Source organism: Mesoplodon bidens, assembly GCF_964165515.1.
Source record: "Mesoplodon bidens genome assembly, chromosome: 7".
NCBI lineage: Eukaryota > Metazoa > Chordata > Mammalia > Artiodactyla > Ziphiidae > Mesoplodon > Mesoplodon bidens.
The window spans coordinates 92,722,949-92,741,405 of record NC_138164.1 but is presented as its reverse complement, the minus strand read 5'-3'; the positions used below and the strand labels follow the sequence as shown (position 1 = coordinate 92,741,405).

Below are 18,457 nucleotides of genomic sequence, written 5' to 3'. Positions count from 1 at the left end.
AGTATGATTGTTATCTCCAGTTGACAAACAAGGAAATCAAGGCTCCTAAAAGTTAAGCCACTTGCCCCAGACCAGGCAGAGGGAAAGGTAGAGCCAGAGCTCAACCCCAGGTCTCTCCGTTCTAGACCTTGACCTCTCAACCATCACATCATACTGCTTCCTCACTAAACGTGTTCTGTTCTTTGTCCCCAGCGACAGGATGAGAACATCCGTCAATGTTGTGGGAGACTCTTTTGGGGCTGGGATTGTCTATCACCTCTCCAAGTCTGAGCTGGACACCATTGACTCCCAGCACCGAGTGCATGAAGATATTGAAATGACCAAGACTCAGTCCATTTACGATGACATGAAGAACCACAGGGAAAACAACTCCAACCAATGTGTCTATGCTGCACACAACTCAGTCATAGTAGATGAGTGCAAGGTACCTTTCCCATTCATGGATATCGAGACCTGTATTTAATAGTGCATGCTCAATTTCTTAAAGCAAACACAAAAGCCCTGCATGTATTATTGTCACATTTATTTTTCTAAAGAATCATGTAACTCAAGCGTCTATGAGTCCCAGATCATCTAACTCTGTGTCTAACGTGGCAGGAAATCAACAAGTCTAACGGTGAAAGAGCCAATCAGTTGCTTGTTTTATCCATGTGATGTAAAACAATCATTTTGACTCCCCCGTCCACCCACTTCACAAATTCAATCAGTTTTCTTTGAATATTATGCTCAAGAATTTGTGGTTTCTAGGGCCTTGTTGGCTTTCAAATATTCTGTTCAAGTGAGACATCAAGAGAAATACCCAGAATCATTTGATTTACATAGCACAAGTATTCCTTCTTGCTCTATATCATGTATTGGTCAAAAGTGTGCCCACATAATTTTGTGCAGCTATCTTTCTCTTCATTATTTTTGTGGGAAGGTGAGTTTTGACCTGACAATCAATCACTTTGCTCCAAGAATGGGGAAGCAATTTCAAGTAAAGAATAACTCTCCTTCAGGACAATTATCCATAGATGTCTTAAAAAAAAACACTATATGTCACATACTGCCTGGCAGCACCATTTTTCCTGAAGCATGGATGTTCTGGACTCTTTTCCAAGCTGTTGGATGCTAAGTCTTCAAGCTTGATGGGCTCTGTCTAGCCTTCATTGTAACTAACTTGACATTGTCAAAGTGTCATGACCAGAGTGAAGCAAACTTGGAGAAACCCTGGCAGGTGAGCAGTGTCAAATCTAAGGGTTGTAAGTGGCAACTGAGGACAATCTGAACCGAACACAGATTTCTGATACCTTTTTGACTCCTGTTGACGGATCTCATTTAATAGTTAATTTCTCCCTATGTTATTTCTGGGTCATTCCAAATATATGCCATGGCTTCTGCCAGACAACTAAGGATGACACAGAAGCAATCCCCTCTACTGGACTGTATCATAGGTCCAGCCACCATCTTTGGTTCATCCCCTCTGTATAAGCTACATGTGTGGGTAAACCAGGGCTCTGATGCAAATTAGGGAGGGACCCCGCCCATCAAGAGGCAACTGCATAAATTAATTGACTCAATGAAAACAATTAAAATTGTTAGAAACTCAGATGCACCTAAATGGTATACTCCATTCTCCTGGAAGGTTAGTGTTTTCCACATCTCAATGATTGTGCTGGATTATTCCCCATCAAAATATTAGTTTTGGTAAACAAGGGTCAACATTCCATGGAATAGCTTTATGCTCTATTATATTTAACAAGTATTCATCGTGTGCCTTGTGGGGTTTAATTGAGCACCCCCATCTTATTCCTATGACCTCCTATATTTTGATTATTAGTCAAGTTTTATTGAGTGCCCATAATCTGCAAAGCCCTGAGTTAGGCACTGGAGGACAGCAAAATGAATGTACAGTTATAGAGTGGAGATACAGCTTGATCCCAATTACTGCCCTATGAGGAAAAATAGTAGTAGGAAACAAAAGAAAATCACCACATATATTCTTTAACTTTGCAGTTATATATAAGAAGAGTCCTAGTGGTTAACTGCCTTTGGTGCGGCCCTTTTGGAGCATCTCAGGAGGCTTCTTAACAGTATTGTGTAGGACAAGTTTTGAGGAAAGTGTATAGGCATGGAGATGTCTTTAGATTTCAGACTTCCTGCACTTTTTTTTCCCTTAAAGCATATCAAGCACATCAGGACAAATTCGCTTCATTTATTTTAGCAAACAGTTCAATCCCTAAAGGGAAATGTTGGTCAACTGCCTCCGTCACTGTGAAGTAAGCCCATGAGGAGAGAGACTGTGTCCCTGTTTATCACTGCTGTGCCCTAAAGCAGTGCCAGGCATGCAGTAGGCTGTTCAGAAATATTTATTGAGTGTATATTTTAACATCTCGACCCCATGCTTTAATTCAGATAACCTTTTTTGCTGGACAGTTTGATAGAGACAGTGGCTCAGTCTTTCTAGGTAATCGACCACCAAACCAACCACCTGCAAACTCGTTGGTGAATTAGTGTTTAGATGGTCAAATGGTGAAACTGAGCAGATTATGGAAATGATGAAACGGCCATATTGGTTTAATAACTCTTTGGCGGTTTGCATTTTTTAGTGAAGTGATGGGTTCAGCTCAGTGAAGATTGTGAGGCGAGGCCAATCGACCCTTCTCACTCTAGACCAATTAACTGAGTTGACACCTATATGCAAAGGAGGCAGTCAGAGCTATGGAGGTGAATTTGAAGGCTTTCCCAGAATATCTGAGTCACATCTACTCCTGCCTTTGAACCTACTTCTGGCCCATTCTCAGTCTCACTGTTTTAAAAGCTGAGTTGGGAGACATCACTGCTTACTGCCAGTTCTCCCCTTTGGGCTCTTCCATTACCTAGGTGTTGGGACGGAGCCGGGTGGAATAGACTGGGGGAGCGGAGTCCCTGCTTCTTTTAATCCAGCCAGAAAAAGGAAATACCAAAAAAGCTGCTGTCCCAGCTACTTCAGAGACACAGGTCTCAGTATTTGAAAACAACAGCCTCCCTGCCCCTGCCACCTGAGCTCTGTCTGGTTTTCGAAAGGCACCATGATTTATAATGTTGCACAGCTATTGATCTGGTTCATCACTGAAAGCCAAATAGGTACATTCAAGGTCATGGTGAACAGGCAGCTTGCTCCAGGCAGATAGTTTGTCCCTGGCCGTCTTTCCTGACAATTCACTGAAGGGGAAACAAGTTTGCTGCTGCTCTGGTCACAACTTTAACCATTCTAAGCATTGTTCTGTTATGTTGGTCTCTCTATTTTCAAACTCTTGCCTTGTAACCGTAGTTTGAAGTTATGCAATGTTTTTAATTTTAATCAGAAGAACTGCATGTGATGCTTTCATTTGCTTGTTGCATGGTCTTTTTAAAAAAAAAATAATGCGGGGGCCTCATGGGGACTGGAGGAATGAGTAGTTTTTATTTTCATTTGCTTGGTTCGTGAAAGGTTTTCTGTTCCTAGCATGTTGTGTGTGTTCATAATGCATGCCTCTCACTTCCACTTGGGTAAGAAGAAAGCCAGATTTCTTTCAAACATTGCTGCGTTTGTCATGTCTCCATGTCCTAATGCTTCCATAAATCCAGTCTCTCCATTATGTGGAATATCAATCGTGGGTTTAAGTTTGCACATGACGTTGAGGACAGACAGATGGAAGGTAAGCTAGGAAAATGACTTAGACGTGGAGGGGAAAACTTCCCACTCTGTGTAAGGGTTCAGTTCGCTGAGAGCCAGGGAAACATAATACTGACCGTCTGGAGATTATAGTTGATTAATAAATGTCTGCAATGAAATAATTTAGAGATACTGATTTCAGCCTTTTAATTCCCTCCTTTCCCTTTTAATTTTTAAAGCCTGGATAGCTTATATGGTAGAGGCAGACCATAATGATTTGAAAGTTGGACATGTATAAACTCCACCTGGCCTCATTGCAACTGAACCTTTCACATGCATGAGTAGAACTAGCTGCCTAGTTCTGGATTTTTTTTTCTCTGTGGTTGTTTGGAGTAGCACAAGGGCACTATGTTTTCAGGACTGCATTGTTGTGTGGTGGGTCTATGGGTAATTAGACACCCTCTCAACCCTAAAAGCGTAGTAGAAGTTATTTATCCCCCAATTTGCAAGGTATCTCTAGTCGCTCAATACCCCCTAAGGCAACTATGTATTTTTTTTTTTAATGTTCGCGAATCAGTGTTGAAAACTAAGACCAGTTCAAAATCAATTTGGAAGGAACAACGTTTAAAATTAATATTTAAGTCGTGTAGTAGAACCTGGGTCTGGTGCTCCTCCACATAACCCCCCGGGTGGTTTTCTGGTTCGCGGCCCGTAAGCAGGATGTTGATGATAATTATTTTTAGGTAACTCTGGCAGCCAACGGAAAGTCAGCCGACTGCAGTGTTGATGAAGAACCTTGGAAACGTGAAAAATAAGGATATGACTGTCAGCAAATTCTTGAATAAACTCCCCAGCGTATCTTATGGTAAAAGAGGGTATAAACAAGCTTTCTTTAAAAAGAAAAAAAAATACATATATTTCTGTGTTTACTTAATCTGTTAGCGGAGGCTTAGAGGATCTGTTGTGAGTCAGTGATAGGCACGGTGCTGTGTCTTTGCCAAATAATGCTTGGTAACCATCTAATTTTCTCACTTGTATTATTGTTTGAATGGATGTCGCTGGAGTAATCAGTTTGAATTGAAGATGCGTTCTTGCCAGCTTCCCTTTTCTCTCAAGATGCAGAACCGTGGATGCTCTTTTCCCAGGGGACACGACTAAAGCCGTGTGGCACATTCCAGGGATTTGGATTAATGAGCAGACAGTCAGTGTGTTACTCCTTCCAGTGTTCTCCATGCCTCACCTTGTAACACACAAGAGATTCTGTTAGAAGCCTTTAGAAGTAAATCCCCTTAAATGTCTTGTAGCGTATGTCCTTGTGTTGATTAAAACAAAGTACCCATCTTAAGGTACAATTTCTCTTCTGTATACGCTTTAAGTTAAATGGCTAAATGTTTCAAAGAGAGTCATAGTGGGAGCCATATCTTAAAGGTAGCCGGTTATGGAACCCACTGAGTCTCTGCTCTACCCCATCTAGTTTATGGGAATAATTGTTGAATTTCAAAGTAGGTTTCATAATTTGCTCTAAATTTGATAAGGGATTAGGATGTAATTTACACAGAACTTCTGTATATATTGACAACAGTAAGAGAGCACAGTCAACATAAATTTTAACCAGATTCAAAGATTCAAATTTGTTTGTGTTTGGTTTGCATCACCTGGCATAGTGAAATCAAGTGAGATTACTTGCTCTATGCTTCAGTGTCTTTGTTTCGTTCATACAATTCTTATTTGGGTCTCTCCCAAAAAAAGACATTCTTAATCCTCAAATTATTTCAATCATAGTCTCATCAAACTAGAAGGCTTAATCATTTTACTCTCCTCACAGATGGAGGATAGTTGGGTTGGCTGTGCCTTTTTTAATACTAATCTCATGATAAAAACAAAACCAAAACACTGTTAGTTATCTAATATGTGGAAAGCTTTTTGTTATATTGTATCACAGCACCTAAAACCAGTTACAGGACACAGTTGGAAGCAGAGCCCATCTTTTCCCCCAGTCTTCTCTGTGGAAAGGAACAGAAAACAAACATAGGTGCAAAATCCTATAAAGGTGACATTCTTATGGCAAAGTCAAGGCAGCCTTGAACCATGAAGTAGGAACAAAGGATGGCCCTACAGAACTTCACAGATGGAATCTTCTCAAGGCTGTGGAAGTTTGAAGGAATACATGATATAATTGGAATAGCCCAGTCAGTGCCTTGCATGCTGTAGGCACCTCCAAGCTACATTTTTCAATGTCTGTACTATCATTTTCTGTTGAATAACCCACAGTATTTTCCTAAGGTTGCTGGCTTTAGGAGTTTGCTGAGGACCTGAGCATGAATCACTGAGAAATATGCACATTTGACATGTGTAGAACCTTGGTCCAATGTGAGAGTAAGGTGTTGATCTGCTGCCAGCAGATGGGTGCTGAGATATTCATGAAGAGTCATAGAGTCTAGATTTTCTTAGGAGAGGGTGTTTATGGACATACATGCCCTTTATTACCCACTCCTTGTGACTTTTCTCTTCCAAATCAGATACCTTTGGAACACACAAGAGACATGAGATTCTAGTAGTTTTGTCTCTTAAGCTCTAGAGGGTTTTTTTTTTGGATAAGAATCAGTGTTGAGCAGTATTAAGTAGTTTTTGCTTTTTTTTTTTTTAAATACATTTGTCTTCATTTTCATTAGATGGACAGTTAAGAGGGTGGCCAAGGGCATGCTGAAATGTAGTAATGGAAAATGCATCCTTTACAGCAGATGTTGTGGGTCAAAGGGGCAGTTCCTGGATTTAACTGTGAAACTGTTCAGGATCATCATTAAGTGGTGCTCCCAAGAGCTTTTTTATGGTAAGGAGAAGGATTTAGGCAAGGCATCTAGGAGCTTGTGGTTTTGCTGTTTAACGCCAGCTTAGCATTTTTACACGCTGACATGCTACTCAAAGGAGTGGTCTCAGGATCATCTTCCGAAGACTCTGCCTAAAAGTCTTCCCTGTTTGCTTGTCTTCAGCTTTTTCCTAGTTATCGAGTTAACCTACAAATATATAAGGGGACAGCGTGTTCAGAAGAAACTAGGTGCACAGCTTAGCAAAGCAGGTTTTTCAGGTTTGAAACTATGCAATAAGTTTCATGAGAATATACTTAGGAAATCAGTTCATCTGGAAGTTCAACAAATCAGTAAAAATAAGCAATGTCTCAAATTCAGGACTAGCCTGAAAACCCAGGATGTATGTAGAGCTGACGTGTGACTCTGTCCTCTGGTTTTTTTAGGCCTCATTCATTCTTCTCATGCCATGCCCACTGGGGTTTTCCTTGCCCAGCATATGTGCCATAAACAGAACAAGTAGATCCAGAATATACCTCTAACAACCATTTTCTAAACAGAATATTATAGCCTGTCAGTTATATATGCATAGATTTATTTTAATAGGTCCAACACAAATATGAATGCTTGTAACAGTCCATTAATGTTTGACCATGCATAAATGTTATACTTGTATACAGACATGGCAGGCTAGATACATACACTGCATCCCTTAGGTTCTGTTAAGTCAGGGCTTTGGCAACACCGTTTTTTATGAACTCATTCACTATTTTTAAGAATCAGAATTGTTTCAGGAGAAAACCAACAAGGTAGACTTTTATTCTCTCCTTTCTCATTTATGTCCTTTGGGAAACCCAAGTGGAGTCATCATTTGATTACCTACTACAATTCAATGAATCAAGTCCTATCAGTGAAAAGAATCGCTCTCAAGGCAAAGCTTTACCTTAGATCTTTGAGGATGTGCCTCCCATGCAAAGGGCATCAGACTATCAAGGCAATCATCTAAATCATGCAGATCTTCAATATAAAACTTCAGATGATGAGTTTTGAGCCAGGTAGCTGTCAGGTTTGATTCTTCACTTCCTATTGTGTGTGGAAACACAACCTAGAGCCTCATTGCCTGCAGAAGTGGCCGTGTTCCATAAAATATAAATATTTACTTCTCTTTAACTACTCATCAGCTTTGGATGTTCAGGAAAGTCTAAAGAAAGGTTGCCAAAATGCCTAGCTTTTGGATTTGAACTGGTGGAAGCTGAGAAAGGCTTAGGGTAAATTCAGATTATGGAGAGATGTACTCCTGGTAGGTAAGGTCAGGAATCCCAACGACCGGTTGAATAGAGGGTCTCAGATCATTTCCACATGTGCACAGAGAAATATGTCATTTGCAAGTTTATATCTAGTCAAGAAGCCCCTTTGGAGTTGGTAACTCACCTACTGGATCCCCAAAAGGAAACCCAATCCTGCCATGCTTTTGCAAATACCACACTTCCCTTTGTTCCCAATAGCAAAAGTTATGGTACAATATTTCACTTTTGTCTGAATCAAGGGTTCTGTCTGTGCTATGTTTTCCATGCAAAGAAGGTCAGAGAATTAAGGCAATCATGTAGATAATACAGATCTTCATGATCTGAACCAAGTAGCTATTAGAAATATTGCAATGAATCCAAACAGGTACCCACATGCTCAGAGAGAATTCTCCATAGTTCAGACTCTTGATAAACAAGCCTCAGCAGCTCTTGCCTGGTGTGATGACTAAATGCTCAGCAGTTACACCCAATGGAGGTGGCTGTTCCAACTTTGCTGCTCTTCAGTGCTTGGGGCCATACAGTTGTGTGGGTTGCTGGTTTGGCTTTGCTTATTCTCCACATAAATTCATTCCAAGCCAAGGAAAAGGAACAAATGGGATTTTTCAATTATTGTAATACTTGCTCTTTAAATAAGATATGAGAGTCTAGGAGCCTAAAAAGATTAAGTTTAAAAACAAAAGGCTTGAAGGAATTCTGAAGTGAGAGTTTTGTAAATCTAGTTGTCAGAGAAGATAAATGGTCTCAGTATCTGGTCATTTCTGGCTAAAACCAAGAAGGACCGCTGAGTGCCAACCCAGGGACGTTGCATTGTAGGCAGATTGGTCTCCTTGGATGGAGCGAGTTCAAAGCTGTTCAGGCATCAGTTGCTTATGATTTTTCTGAAAAGAAAACCCAATTTCCACTCTTCCTTTTCCTCCCTTCTTATTCCAATGATCATTATTGCTGCTTAAGAGACAGTTTAATAAATGACCATCCAAGTTAGCGCAAGGGTTGGTTTTAGAATAGATGACAGGGAATCTTAACTGAGTAGTGTCTCATTTCACCGCACAGCACAGCTAATTCAGGGAATGACATAGAGGTGAGGAGAAATAATGCAGCTGGGTGGAGAAACTTTTGACTTAGACTCTGCCCATTTTTATTCATATAACTTACACAAGTCACTTTACACACAAGCTCCACTGAAGAAAAAAAAAGTGAAGTGCTGGATTAAATGATTAAAACCCCCATCCAGCCCTATGAAGCCACCATATAATGATCTCTACTTTAATTTCTTCTTTCATAAGAGGCTTACTACTATAACACATTAGCTATTTATATTGTAGGTCAGAGGGGCCCACAACAATGAATAATCAATTTGGATTTTTCTCATCCCCTTTGGGGGAAATTAAATTCAAGCCTCTCTCTTCATCTGAAGTTTTACAACAAGCTTGGAAGATGGCCATGTTCATCCACAGTTTGGTATTTGGGGATATAAACAAACCTCCTTTTATAAAACTGTCCTTTGCCTAAGGCACTGTCTTAATAGAAGTAGCAATTCAGCTCAGGGAAAAATGCTGCCAGAGTCATCATGAGGGGCCAGGATGAGCCTATGGCCTCCCTCAAGGTCTTGCATCATTCCTCTTGTGGCAACAGGGCCCACTCCGAATACCCTAAGCACACAGTTTCCTCCAAACAGTCCTAATTGCCAACCCAGTATGGGAATTTGGGAGCATCTGGCAAATCAACTTGAACACTCTTATGAAACTGGTGCAAGACTTACACAAAAACAGCGACTGTCTGTAAATATTCCCTTTCCACTCGTACGTAGACACGCACATCCATGCACAGGGTGGGCCCGGGCCAACTCCTTTCTCTGGAGAGGTATGCAGGGATATTTGGTTGAGTTCATTTTCAAATTTTTCTCTTGGTTCGCTATTACTGTGGGCATCACATCACAGGTGGAGAAGGTCTATCTTACAAGAATAGACTTGTATTGGTGATCATTGCCTTCTTCAAAGCCCAGAGTTTCTAGGCTGGATAAAATGCCTGGTCTGTCTGTGAGGTGCATGTGACTGGCCATGGTCTTTGAACAATCTCTTGCACGTTCTGGTACTGCTGCAATGGGCCACTGTTTGCATCCTTACTCTTTGTCCAAACTTCTGCTAAATACACAATACATTTGGTATTATTGTGTCGTGAGCACCTTTATTGCCAGAGAAGATTTCAGCTCTGTAGATGCGCAGCAGAGGGACGTAAAGCTAGTACTAAAAGGATCGAGTTAGTGCTTGTTTGTTCGTTTAAATTTTCAGTGCAGAAGACCTGACACTAGAGCATCAAGAAAAAGATATTTCTTAACGGATCCATATAAGAATGTATGGAAAAGTAAGAGAAGCTCTCAAGTTCTTATTTCATTCACTCTAAATAATATCCTGAGTAATTACTGATCAGCTTTTTTTTTTTTTCCATGTCCAGCTTTGCCTCACCTTCTTACTTCTGGTGCAAATATCCATTGTGATATTTTTTTGAAGTCCTTCTGATTATTATACAGGGCCCTTTTGTGCTGAGGATAAAACCTACTACTAGAACAGATCCCGCTACCTTGCAGAGTCAGCAGTTGACCTAGAGCCTGGGTAGCAACAGGTCTCCAGTTCCTCCGGAGACACCTGCCATCCCTGGGTGAGTGTTGGAACGTAACAGCTGGCTGTGACCCTTGTCATTGTTCCCCGTGGGGATGAGGATGATACAGCAGGAGACTCGCTCCTTCTGGGGCTCCATTTCTTCTCATGGCAACCATTTAGCTGCCTAGAAACAGCCTGTTGCCTTCGGTAGGAAAGAGATGCACACACTAGCCAAGGAAGTTAGTCTAGCATATCTCTGAGTTTTCGCCTCCATGGAGCAAATTCTCTGAAGTGTATGATCAGAATGCTGGCACTGTGGTTGCTCACTTCTCCAGGAGAGTTATTCTCCTTACTAGGAACTCATCCTTTGGCATCCAGATCTTTCCATAAATGACCTTCACTCCTTCCCTTCCTCCTTCCCCTGGGAAACCTCAGCATTGCATTTCCATGTTGCACAAGACAGATCAGGTTATCTGGTCACTACAGAGATTTGTATATAAAAAACTACTTTTGTGAGGATTTTTGTATATCGTTTTTCTATTTGTTTTCTATGGTTTGAGGAGAGAGCTGACAAACTGTGAATCTAATTTGGTCTTGCTGCCCACGGATATATTTTGGCTTCCTGGTAAAAATCTATGTTACCAGGGACAATATATTGCCCTCTAATCAGTATTGCATCCACCCCAAAATTCCTCCAGTCCAACCTTACATTCTTTTTTAAACAAATCCGTGGGCTTCTTTGCTATTATTTATAAAGAGCATGAGAAAACATATTTAGAGTCCTGGCTATTATATGGTTAATATTGATTTAGCCTTTAATGATGTTATAGGTTTGTATCTATTCTTCATAAACCATAAAGAACTCAGTGTAGACTGAATTGATCTATTTAGTATCTGTAATTTTGCAGACAGATATCTTCTTATGGTATTTTCTATATAACCACATATGTAGAATTACAACTAATTAGAGCACAAGACGTTTCTACAGCAATTTAGAGCTGTCAGTTGTTTCCTGAGCATACAGCCACATTTGAAAAATTTAAGAACCCAGTCCTTTTTGATGCAATGAACAAAATGACCATTAAGAATAAGGAGTCACTTCAATCCCTTAGCTGGTTAGGATATGCATTTAAACAATTAGTCTTTTAAACTCATGGAATGGTGCTGACTCCTTATTATTATTATTTTTAATTAATTCATTGTTTATTTTTGGCTGCATTGGGTCTTCATTGCTGGGCTTTCTCTAGTTGCGGTGAGCAGGGGCTACTCTGTCACGGTGTGCAGGCTTCTCATTGCGGTGGCTTCTCTTGTTGTGGAGCACTGGCTCTAGGCGCACAGGCTTCAGTAGTTGTGGCACGTGGGCTTCAGTATTTGTGGCTCGCGGGCTCTAGAGCGCAGGCTCAGTAGTTGTGGCGCACGGGCTTAGTTGCTCCGTAGCATGTGGGATCTTCCCGGACCAGGGCTCGAACCCGTGTCCCCTGCATTGGCAGGCGGATTCTTAACCACTGCACCACCAGGGAAGTCCCCTGACTCCTTATTTTTGACACCAGCCTTGTTTTTCCAGCTAAGCATTCTAATTTTGCTTTTCTCCAAGAAAATGAGAAATAAGGTGATAATAGTGGGATCATTTCTGTGTCAGAATCTCCATGCCTTCCCAATAATTTACGTGAAAATTGGCTTAGGAAAACTTTGAATAGAGAGATTGAGGGTGAGTGCAAGGAAGCAAATCAGGACAGATTGGTCGCAGTTCGTTCTTGCCAAGCAAACTGGTAGTAAATGTCACACTGTTATGTGAATTGAGCACATATTTTTAAGAAAAAAAAATACCGGTACCAGCTCTGAAGCAATACTCCATCACTGGGGCTTAGAGTCACATTGAAATTGTTTAGAAGCAGCCCAGGTAGATTCTGTCCTCAGGTGAGTAACAATCTATGTAAATTTCCCCAAAAGGCAAATCAATAACTACTGCAAAGACAAGGGAGGGTCTTCCTTCCACCAAACACGCTTTCTGGTATGGTTGTAGGGCTAATCTTTTTGCTATGTTTTAAGAAAATAGTCAGTTACATAGAAAGTGTACTGGTGTGTATTTGAACCCGCTTCATATTAAGCAAACAGATTAGATGTGCCCTCAACTGGCAATGACTGTATCTGTGATTTTCAAGTACAGATAGCTGTCAAGCATGAAGTTCTTGTGTGTACAGTAACACTTGGTTCACGCATGAAGAACAGTGCCTATGCACTTTGTGTAGCTATAATGTAGGTATCTATGTGTAATTTCAGTGAAATGGTATATAGATGTATTGTAATTTAATTTAAATGTTATTTTTGGCCGTTCATCTAAGTGCAGTAGACATGTTGATTGTTGTTTTGAAAACCCTTCTTTTCCTTCTTAGATAACTAGTAGTGAATAATTTTTCCTCTTTCTTAAAGTGACTTGGGAATGTATATCAGTGAAGAACTTATCTATGAATCCTTTGTACTGATGATTGTTTGAAAGTCTGTGTGTGTCCAGTATCTTTGTAAATATGCAATTCGGGGCAAAGGAGGGTTGGATATGTGTCATGATTCTTAGTGAAAAGTCATCTGAAGTCTATGTAGTGCCCAATGAATGCAACTGTGGAACTTTTGATTATCTAGGCTTAGGTAGATTTAGAATGAGGACATTTATCTACAGCCCTCCTTCGCTTGATGGATTGGGCTCAGAGAGACAAAAGATTCGTCTCCTTCTGAGCATGAGCATGTTATCATCATATCCTTAGGTAAAGGTCTGTCTCTTTGGTTGCCAAATACTGATCATGATGCTCATGACTGAAAGGTTCTGAAGAGCCCCGTCCTCCTTGGTTTCTTGAGTCAGGGTACAGGAAAGACATTCACTGACTAACTGCCATACAGGCAAAACCCCACAAAAGCACAGTTCTGGTAGTAAATTGCACAGTTGTCTCTAGAAAGATAAGAGAAGCACAAGCATGGTCAGTGTACAGCTTTGGGGTTGCAAAAGAAAAAAAAAACTGGTGAAGCACAGATCCCACATATGTGAAGGGAGTAGGACCTCTACCTAGTAGGCTTTGTGTGTGTGTTTCAAGCAGTTGAAGAGGAGGTTCAATGCAATTATATACCAGCCTCCAAAACACACATCCTGTCTAATTATCACTAAATGGAATGCTGTGGGGTCTATAGTTCCTGTAACCCCTTTTTCCTCTGTAAGGACAGAGAAGAATGGCCATGTGCAGCTGGGAACTCTGAGTGCCCCTCTCTTTTCACAAGAGGAGTGAAGCTTAAGAGATCCTCTGAGGGCACAAAGCACATTAATTTTCAGTGTCTTCTCCAATGATTGGAGTGAAGGAATGTAAATGGGAACAGGCACATTTTTTTTTTCCTGAAAATGTGGTTTCTTCAACTCCCGTCAAATTCAGGATGAAACCTTACCGAAAGAAAGCTAACTTTTAGGCAGGATTCCCTTTGAAGATTCTTGTGTGTCCAGAATGAAAGATAAGAATAATTTTTTTCCCTCACATTCACAATCCCCATTGGTCTAAAGTCATGTAACAATAGAGCGTCTATAGCACATAGTGTTTAAAGACTAATGAATGAAAAAAGATAAAAACTGTAACTAATTTTGGGGGTGTTTCTTACATATGGTACTAGGAAATGCCTTGTTGGCAAAGCACATTTTGGGTAGTTGAAGTATTTTGTTCTCACCTTTAGCTTTCTAAGCTTTCTTACAATGTGGACTGATTACTGTAACATTACATGTGTAAAATAACTGGATATTCTTTATATACGGGAGATAATCTGTAAATCCAATATTTCACTAAGTGTTTTAACTTTTATGTATATATCTCTCATCAATAAATGTGGATTCCAATTTCTCTTGTTGTTGCCTCTCCTTCAACTCCAATTTTAAACTAGTGTTGGTTACATGTTACGTGTCTCCAGTGCTCCTTTTGGAGAAGTTTGTGGATCAAAACCTACAGTGTCTAAATGAATATTTTCTAGGAAGCCTAAATATATGGTGGAGTCACATCTTATGCTATAAAGTTATGAGTTGGATAAAAATGGTGTATAATCAAAATTATCCTTGTGAACAGCCAGTATGTGTTATACCCCAAATCTCAGGAGCTTAAAGCAACTGAGGTTGATTTCTTACTCATGTGATATGTCCATCATAGTTTGACTGGGGGACTCTGTTCCACGCCATCCTCACTGAGGGGGTCTGAGAGAGACTTTCCCCTTATGCTTCTGCACTTGCCAAATGCAAGAATAAGAGAACATGGCAAATCTTACACTGACTCCTAAAGCTTCTTTCCAAATGTTGTATGCCTCACTTGTGCTCATTTATCAATGGCCAGAGCTAGTCACATGGCTCTACATAACTTCAGAGAGACAGGAATGTGCAACCTTACCAGGTGCCCAGGAATAAAACTGGAAAGAGTTGATGAACAGCTCTAATGACTATTAGGCTGTAAAAAATTCCTTAAATCATTCATAAAGGATAGTATACAAACATATAGTCTTTCAATTTGTCCAACACAGCAAGTTTTTCTCTAGTATTGAGAAAATCATTGCTATGGAAGTAAGTGACGAGCATTTAGCAGTCATGTTGTAGAAATAAAATGCATGGTCTTCAAAAGTAGGATGAGTCAGCATGAGGAGATTTTCATGCAGTGAAAGGTGTATATTACAGGAATGGAGCCCCACTGAGAGAGTGACAGGTTTTCTGTTCACGCTCCAGGGCACCCACATATTGAATAGAGTGGCTTGGATTAGTTGAATTGTTCTCTCTCGTTGTTTTTTGGGAGGAAAGGAAGCAAATATTTGATTTTAACTAAATAAAATACATGTATGTGACACATCACAATTTCTTTCACCAGGGTCAGCAATTTATGTAAATTGTTGGTGAAAATGGACTCTTCCTTTGAAAAGGCACTTTTCCTTATCCCTTTGGAGTCAAGCGTACATCACATCCATATTCAGAATGTTATTAAAATCTTATTTACTGAAAATATGCTCGTCGGTAAGTTTCTGGGCTGCCATTTGGTCTTAAAGTAGCAAAGAGCCACAAATCAGAGTCAAGGTAAACTTAATACATTAGTATGGATACAATTTGATCATTATCAACTACTTCTTCAAAAGAGGACACAGCCCAAGAGAAACTTGACTTTGCTTGTTCCAGGAGTATGATCCCCATGTTCTAATTTCTTACCCTATCTTCTGGAAGAGAGGTGTATAATCCACCCACTGGCATTGTAAGGCCATTTGTATGTTGCTTCAACTTACTGAAAGGAGAAGCAGAAGAAGAAAAAAGGGAAGAAGAACTATTATTTTGGGGGTGAGAATGGAAGGAGGAATTGTAGACTAGGAACCAGGAGGCAGGAGTTCTGATCTTTGCACAGTCACTAAAGAGTTGTGCAAATGTGGTCAAGTCCCTTTGCAATTTGGAAGTCATTCTGACATACGTAAAATTAGGGGTTTGAAGTAGATAATTTCTAAACTTTTGAACTCTGAAATTTGAATTCCATCAGCTGGGTAAATCATCATGACTACAGATAGTTTTATTTTTTAATCTGATTATTTTAACATAATATACATACAAAAGAATATATGTAACCTACATCTAAGTCATGATGCCACATGATATAGAATCATACGACTCTATTAGCCAGTGGAAAAATTAAACCTTCACCAATAAATTCCCTTGATCTTTGTACTCCTTCCTTATCCCATTAAGCTGCTTTACTCCCCAGGGGAAACTGCTACTAGGAATTTTGTGTTTATCATTCCTCTGCTTTAAAAAATATTTTTATCTCACACATATGAATGACTCCACAAGCTTTGCTTATTGCTCAGCTTTATAAAAAAAGGTATTGTACTGCATGTGGTCTTTTCCAACATGTCTCTTTTCTACCTAATGTGTTTCTCAGTTCATTCATGTTGTTACAAGTAGCTGTGGTTCATTCATTTTCACTGCTATATAATTACATAGTATGTGAAATGTGCCACACTTTGGTTATTCACTTTCCTGCCAGTGGACATTTGCCTCATTTCCAGTTGTCTTCAGATGTCAAATAGTGCTGCTATGAACGTTTTTATATGTTTCCTGGGCATTGCTCCTATATGCAATAAGAAAAATTATGTATTAGTGTGTCTGTGTATCTCTCTGTGTATGTGTGTGTGTGCGCGCATGGCTGAAAAGTTCCTATTCAACTCTTCTCCCTATTGTTCCATGGCTCCTTCAGTGGGCCCACTTGTGGACACCGTTGGACCGCCTGGTGATCCACACGCTGCTGGCTGTTTAATGGAGTCCATCTCTCTAGCAGGAACACAGAGCATTTTTAAAAGGGGAATTTAAATTTAAAGCTGAAACCTTCCTTCCTCAGGCTCACATGGTACGGCCTTTGAGTACAGCTCTGATGGTAGCCAGAGAGGACCTGCTAAGTCTTTGACCTCTTCTTTAACCAACAATGCGCTAGGCCCAACAACTCCACCCAGCATCAGCAGGCTGTTTGCTATGATGCAAAGAGTAGTTTGACGGAAGAAGTTACAGGAAGTCACAAGAAATCTCTCCACCTACCCCAAGAACCACTAGTAGCCCCATTAGCTACACTCCCTTCCCCCCGCAATGGAAGATTATAGAAACATAAAGGGTAGTGTCTCTGCAAAGGACGAGCTCTGTGGCTGCCACCTAAGGCTTGAAACCTTCTGGCACCTCTACTTCCAGGCATAGTGACATAAACAGGAAGCCAGGACTCTGTACTTCAAAGAACCACAGGTGACAGAAGGTTCAGACACCTCCAAGGAAGCTTTCATGAGGTGCTCTCCCTGCTCGTTACCTCTCAGCCCAGACAGGAAGGCATGGGTGGAGATGCCCACACAGTTGACGTGGGTCCTGCCAGAATAGAGGACTGTGGAGTCCCTGGCAAATAATACTTTCCTTCCTGGTAATTTTTTAAGTTTCGTTTATTCATCGTCCTACTGAGGCGGTGAGAAGGCATCTTTAATTCTCTTGTCATTATAAGAAAAACTGAGCCAGAATTTAAGCCAGAGGCCTAAATTCAGGAGTGTTAGTTGGGTCCACACTGCTTGTCCAAAAACAGTATAAGGAGAATAAAGCTGTCCAATATAAATACTGTTTTTACTCTCAAATATTTAAAAGCAATGACTCTAAATTCTTCTGAATTCCAGAGAGCAGACAAATAAAACGTTATTGCATTCCCCCATCGCATTTGATCGGGTCAGAATGAATATGCAAAACCCCAAGATCTATTTTTGTCTGTGATTTGAGGTAATCAGATTTTAGCCTTCCAAATATTGTCTGGAAAAATCTAGAGGCCTCCAGTGAAGGGGAAAAAAAGGCAAATATATAGAGCTGCTGTTGTCTGAGGTATACTCATTTTGTTGCATGACCTGGCTCTCCTGGAATTCTCCAACGGCTTCTGTCACTTCTCAGATGTTTTCCAGGCCTGGATAACGTACTGCTCACAGAGGGAGGGGCCATGGAATTTCCAAATTGTCTTCATCTGAGTGAAAAGTTCAGCTGGAACGCAGTATCCCCTTTCTGGTTGCTTACCCTCCTGATCCCAGACTTTCCTCTCATCTTGGTGAGGAGGATAGAGATCATTCTAGACTGTAAGACCAGAAAGGACCTCAGAGGGCAAATATTTGAAGTTTAGCCATGCCTTTTTGCAGATGAGGAAATTGGTACCATAATTTAAAATGAATTAGAGGCAATACAGTGGCAAACCAAGGTTAAATCCTGGTGCTGTACCTTTCCTAGCTATAGACCATTGGAGTGTTTACATAGCCTCACTTTCCTCATCTGTGAAATGGGGCTAATCATGCCTATGCTATAGGGGCTTTAATAGAGAACATCCATAAAGTAGTTAGCACAGTACTTGGCACATAGTAAGTGTCCAATCAGTGATAGTTATCATCATCATCACTATTATCATTCTTAGCATTTTCAGTCCCAATTTCTTAGTGACTAAGCTGGAGGAAGCCTGGCTTCCTCTTTCCCAATTTGGGCTCTTCTTCAGCCATATCACATGGACTCTAGTCTATAACCCAGGGCTCATCTGGCCTTCCAAAAATCTGAGCTTTGTTGCTGGACCATGAGCTCTCCTGACCCGGCCTGGG

The 18,457-nt window shown here is 40.5% G+C and overlaps 1 protein-coding gene across 1 annotated transcript in view; it reads left to right on the top strand.

The window, feature by feature from the left end:
- The window catches only part of SLC1A2 (solute carrier family 1 member 2), a 101,765-nt gene extending 87,584 nt beyond the window's left edge, over positions 1-14,181 (top strand). Inside the window, exons 10-11 of the mRNA XM_081239745.1 lie at positions 193-424; positions 4,360-14,181. Coding sequence (XP_081095871.1) covers positions 193-424; positions 4,360-4,431 — 304 coding nt within the window. The 3' untranslated portion in view covers positions 4,432-14,181. The remainder of the gene's footprint in view (positions 1-192; positions 425-4,359) is intronic.
- Positions 14,182-18,457: the final 4,276 nt, after the last annotated feature.